The sequence below is a fragment of the Frankliniella occidentalis genome, unplaced genomic scaffold, assembly GCF_000697945.3.
Source record: "Frankliniella occidentalis isolate FOCC.00 unplaced genomic scaffold, Focc_3.1 Scaffold67, whole genome shotgun sequence".
Lineage (NCBI taxonomy): Eukaryota > Metazoa > Arthropoda > Insecta > Thysanoptera > Thripidae > Frankliniella > Frankliniella occidentalis.
In genome coordinates, this window is record NW_026267197.1 from 807,256 (window position 1) to 811,864 (window position 4,609).

Below are 4,609 nucleotides of genomic sequence, written 5' to 3' on the forward strand. Positions count from 1 at the left end.
GAAGAAACTACATACAAATGCATACAAGCTCCATGTGAAAAATCTATTTGTCCGTGGCACTTTTATATGGTCAACTTCTCTGTCACCTTATGAGATCTGTGCCAATAAATAATGCCAAATATCAACCCACGGCTTTTCTTAACCCTAACACTGACTGAACAATTCGAAGAAGATAGATCGGGTAGATACTCGGAGTACACTCCGATTGCACCGCATCAAAAGACGAGTGCGACGAGTGCGTCCTGCCTTTGCGATCCTATTTAAAATCTGGCGGCTGGCTCGAAGAGTATTTGCAGGATGTTTTGTTAGTGGTCAAATAATGCTTATTCACCTATTCACACAAAGAGCAATCAAAATCAATAGCTCGCCGACACATCTGTCAAAAGTCGCTTATATTTGCGATATTTGGCTGGTTTACGTCAACAGTAGGAAATATGAAGACTCAGGGCTTTATCCTTTTTATTCTGTTTTTAAGTGTATACAAATGCTTTGCTGGTAAAGAGGAGGAGGAAGGTGTTAAATTTGCAAACAAATGCGAAGGTAAAGTAAGGTTGGGCTACCCTTGTTGGGAATCTTTCAAATTAAATAGACTTCATTGAAAGTACGCGGTGAAAGGAGCCTGTTTACAGACTAACGAGAACTATACTTATATTTTGTTTTTTCCTACCTTTATTTATTTGATTGCAGTGTGCAAAATATTAGCCATTGAACTGGAAAATAGACTGGAAGAAACTGGGAAGTCTCGAGATGTAATTGAAATTGGGTATTCTTTGGATGACACTGGGTTGAAAAAGAAGAAGACCAAGTATAAGAAATCGTAAGTTTTTGTATAAGAGAAATAAATTGAGGATTTCTTTGAGTGAACTGCACAGTGGAGATTTATTCCTGTTCGTAGGCCTTCTGATTTTTATTTTTTCCCTATTTTTTTAAAATCTTTTTTAGAGAACTACGGTTAGTAGAATCGTTGGACGGAATTTGTGAGAGAGTCCTACAGTATAACATTCATAAGGAAAGAACTGACAGTACCAGATTTTCTAAAGGGATGAGCCAGACTTTCCGTACACTACATGGTTTGGTGTAAGTAGAAAGGACATTAAATAATTTTTCTCTAACAAGATGTCATACTAGTTGTTCATAATTTAAATGTGCAAATTTTACAGAAACAAAGGAGTTAAAGTAGAGCTTGGAATTCCAGAAGAATTATGGGACAAACCATCAGTTGAAATCACAAATATGAAAACACAGGTAAGCTTGAATATGATAACTTAAGAACACTGCATTTGGCTTTTTAAAAAATATGTTTAACATTGATTTCTTGGTATTTTCAGTGTGAAATGCTCTTGGAAGAGCATGAGTCAGATATAGAGGAATGGTACTTTAAATCAGAGGGTGAAGTTCCTCTTAAGTCGTTTTTATGCTCACAGCTTGTTCTACGGGATGGCGATGACTCCTGCCTTTTAGAGGATGTAAAAGAAACTGAAAACCCAAAACCTGTGCAGTTAGAGGCTAACAGAAAGAAAAATGATGAACTGTAGAATTTTAACTATTAAAGAGAGAAAAGAAGTTTAAATTTCAATTTTTATTTAATTGTCCAATTTGATTTGAATTTTACTAGTTAACAGTGTAGACTTTCTGGTGGGCAAATTTATACAAAAAGCATTACAACAATCAGAATCTCTATTTTAATTTTAATGAAGCAAATTTGGTTGGTCGATTAGGATCTGGTTTGAACCATGGAACTTCCCGAATTTTTCCTCTGAGCTTTCGCAGACGTTTCATTTCATCTGTAAAGTCTGCATGTTCATCTCTGAACAAACCATAATTTCTAAGAAACACGAACAAGTAATGAGCTTCTGGTAGGCGATGATAATAGTCAATCATATCAGGGTCCTTGTGTAGAGGCAGTACTTTCAGTCTATCTGTAATCTGAAATTTAAGAGTAAAACAGATTAAGAAACAATCCCACAGACAATTCTACCCTAACCGGTCCCACTAAATTACCTTCAACATGGGGAACGATGATGGACGAGTGACCTCTCCAAATATCCGGTTGCTCAACAAGTTCATTTTTCGGGAGTACTCAGTACCGGCTTCAGCCAGCTTAAGATACTTTTTAACAGTTGCCATCCTGAAACTGAATAACAGTAACAGTAGCAACCCCAGTGAGGAATGGTAATTTTGACTATAACTTAACATTGACATTTGGATATATATTGACATGAGGAATGGGTAACTGTCTAAAATGATATGAACTACCCATTAGACGGTACGGCAGCACCAATTAAAAGAAGAATTAAGGAAATGAGCACCGGAAACAGATCTAAAATGAAGGCTAAACTAAGTGCAAATGAGCCTTGACTGTTACGAGGGTGTTACTAAAGGTCATTTACGTTAAACTGCACTGTCAAATGATCAAAATCAGCAAACTTAAGGCACTGGTTCCAGTCCAGACTTCCTTACATTTTCTCGAAATGCGCACACCCGGAACCATCTATTGCAACAAATGTAAAAATGGAACAATAAAGTTAAGATAGCATTATTATGCTCTAGAAACAGTAACTGGTGCCATTACTGAGGAATCACTTCTTCTAACCAGGACTTTAACCAAATAAAGCTTGACGGTGGGCACACAATATTCATAAACATTTTCGTTGGTATAAGAAATGTACTTTTCTAACAAAATATAAAAAATGACATTTATCGTTTTCCTTAATAATTTTACCTTTTGATCAGCAATGACACAAAATTATTTTTGATTTAATTACTTTCTTGATACATTACTAAAACGTTGCTCACTCGAAGCCGAAGCAGACGACGCTACAGGCCTTCTCGAAAAGTCCAACATTGCGTTATTAGTTTTTGGTTCTTTTTCAAGTTAGAAAGTCTGAAATGTTGCGTTGTTTGGTGCACTTTAATGTCACAGTTGAATTAGACTAGCTCAAATCAAAAGAATTTAAAATGCTGAACATCCGTCAAAACACAGGGAAATTTTATTTTCAATTTTTTCTTCGCTCTTCACTCTTCACTCCAGCTTCCCCCACTCCACTCCCACTCCCTAGTTTCTAGCAGGGCACGGAGTATCTTCTCCGTGGTTGGTTCAAGCAGCCAGCTTCATTGATTGGAAACTATTTTGAATGAACGACTGATTGATTGATTAATTGTTCTGCGTTTGTTATGTGTTTTTTCATGATTTGAAGGCAAATCCTTCTTTACTGTCTCGAAGTTTGCCAATTCAGCTTAGTGATAACGAAGAAGTAGGTTAGAATCGTCTGCTGTGTACACTCAGTTCTGCTGCTAACTGAGCTCTCTACCCCAGAAGATGGACCGAATTCATGTTTTGGAAGAAAAATTGAGGGAGAGTGCTTGTGTTGGCGATTTAGAAACACTACAAATCCTTTTGCAGAAGGGGGTAGATGTCAATGCCATGCATGACATCAATGGATGGTGAGTGTGTTGTGTATAGTAATGCAACAGTGAATTCACTATGTTTCTTGGGCTTAAAATTATTTCTTGTTTCTTTTGCCTTTTCTCTCATTAGGACAGCTTTGCACTGGGCAGCCAAACGTGGTCATCGAGATATTGTTGAAACATTACTGGCCCATGGAGCAGACCTTTCTCTCCGTAACAAGAACAAGGATACTGCTCTCTCTTTATGTTCTAACCCAGAAGTTCGAAAAATTTTGCACAAGGGAGTGGATGAAGACATGTCTGCTGAACTTCCAACTGAGTCTCGACTTCCTATCATCCCAAATTACTTAAGAAATCCACCACTAGCTGACCATGTAGACATCCAGGAGACCCGACGTTCAACTATAGTCCCAGAAAGGGTTGTGCCAACAACTAAACAAAATCCCCTTCCTGAAGGTATTGTTTAAAATCTAATGTTTATCAGAAACTTATTTTTATCTTGTTCCCTTTTTTTATCTGAAGGCTTTTTTTAAAATTGTTTCAGAGTTGGTTTTGAAAGTGAGAGTTGCAAATTGTGGCGACCCTGATTTTATTGAAGTGGAATTACCAATTGCTGATTTAACATACTCCAGACTTCTACGCCTCTGTACAGATGAACTTGATGTTAATCCTGCTCATGTTACGAGACTTAGAAAACTTCCAAATACTATTATTCGAAAGGACAAGGATGTTGCTCGTCTGATAAATGGACAGGAACTAGAACTTGTGGTACAGCCTGAAGGAACCACGAGGCTAGTACCCTGTAGTAATGGGTTGTTAAAGAAAATTCCTGGCTCAAATGCCAATGGATACCAGTCAATTTCTCTCAATAAAAATCAAACAATCCTGTACTAGTAGCATTTATATGATTTGTAAATAATACTCTTTAGGTAAATGGTATTGTCTTTATACCTTTTAATTTGCTCAAGGTACTGCAGTTACTGCTCAAGTAAACGTTCTTCATGCATAATTAATATAAGTTCTATAATGTTGCAGCATTAAATACCAGACTTTGGTTTGTGGAAATTTGCAAATGTGTAGATATAGTAAGCTGAAAAACTCTGTTCCAAATTTGGTCAGCAGCAGTTAATGAGGTATTTTACGAATAAGAAGAACAGGAGGAATCCCGGCCGACGTCTGCTCCCGGACCATAACAAAGCCA

The 4,609-nt window shown here is 37.1% G+C and overlaps 3 protein-coding genes across 4 annotated transcripts; 2 read left to right on the forward strand and 1 right to left on the reverse strand.

Moving 5' to 3' along the window:
* Positions 1-318: 318 nt before the first annotated feature.
* LOC113207472 (protein canopy 4) lies at positions 319-1,570 on the forward strand. Its single transcript, XM_026424056.2, has 5 exons — positions 319-540; positions 688-817; positions 943-1,077; positions 1,161-1,245; positions 1,329-1,570. Exons 1-5 carry the CDS (start codon positions 435-437, stop codon positions 1,533-1,535), a joined length of 663 nt encoding a protein of 220 aa, XP_026279841.1. The 5' UTR covers positions 319-434; the 3' UTR covers positions 1,536-1,570.
* LOC113207474 (28S ribosomal protein S33, mitochondrial) lies at positions 1,565-2,882 on the reverse strand. The gene is made up of 3 exons (XM_026424058.2): positions 2,723-2,882; positions 2,002-2,134; positions 1,565-1,926 (listed from the first exon to the last, which is right to left on the reverse strand). Exons 2-3 carry the CDS (start codon positions 2,125-2,127, stop codon positions 1,678-1,680), a joined length of 375 nt encoding a protein of 124 aa, XP_026279843.1. The 5' UTR covers positions 2,128-2,134; positions 2,723-2,882; the 3' UTR covers positions 1,565-1,677.
* A 28-nt stretch (positions 2,883-2,910) lies between these two features.
* LOC113207471 (ankyrin repeat domain-containing protein 40-like) lies at positions 2,911-4,336 on the forward strand. Of its 2 annotated transcripts, none has more exons than XM_026424055.2 (3): positions 2,911-3,444; positions 3,544-3,864; positions 3,953-4,336. In XM_026424055.2, exons 1-3 carry the CDS (start codon positions 3,414-3,416, stop codon positions 4,300-4,302), a joined length of 702 nt encoding a protein of 233 aa, XP_026279840.1. In that variant the 5' UTR covers positions 2,911-3,413; the 3' UTR covers positions 4,303-4,336. The 2 variants fall into 2 exon arrangements, with proteins under 2 accessions (XP_026279840.1, XP_026279838.1); XM_026424053.2 differs by having other exon boundaries at positions 2,917-3,444; positions 3,539-3,864.
* Positions 4,337-4,609: the final 273 nt, after the last annotated feature.

Bases quoted from the DNA above. Each gene is read 5' to 3' on its own strand.
- LOC113207472 (XM_026424056.2), top strand. From the start codon at position 435: ATGAAGACTCAGGGCTTTATCCTTTTTATTCTGTTTTTAAGTGTATAC. The intron at 541-687 runs GTAAAGTAAGGT...ATTTGATTGCAG, and splicing joins ATTTGCAAACAAATGCGAAG to TGTGCAAAATATTAGCCATT. The intron at 1,078-1,160 runs GTAAGTAGAAAG...CAAATTTTACAG, and splicing joins CGTACACTACATGGTTTGGT to AAACAAAGGAGTTAAAGTAG.
- LOC113207474 (XM_026424058.2), bottom strand. From the start codon at position 2,127: ATGGCAACTGTTAAAAAGTATCTTAAGCTGGCTGAAGCCGGTACTGAG. The intron at 1,927-2,001 runs GTAATTTAGTGG...CTTAAATTTCAG, and splicing joins CATCGTTCCCCATGTTGAAG to ATTACAGATAGACTGAAAGT.
- LOC113207471 (XM_026424053.2), top strand. From the start codon at position 3,320: ATGGACCGAATTCATGTTTTGGAAGAAAAATTGAGGGAGAGTGCTTGT. The intron at 3,445-3,538 runs GTGAGTGTGTTG...TTCTCTCATTAG, and splicing joins ATGCATGACATCAATGGATG to GACAGCTTTGCACTGGGCAG. The intron at 3,865-3,952 runs GTATTGTTTAAA...AAATTGTTTCAG, and splicing joins ACAAAATCCCCTTCCTGAAG to AGTTGGTTTTGAAAGTGAGA.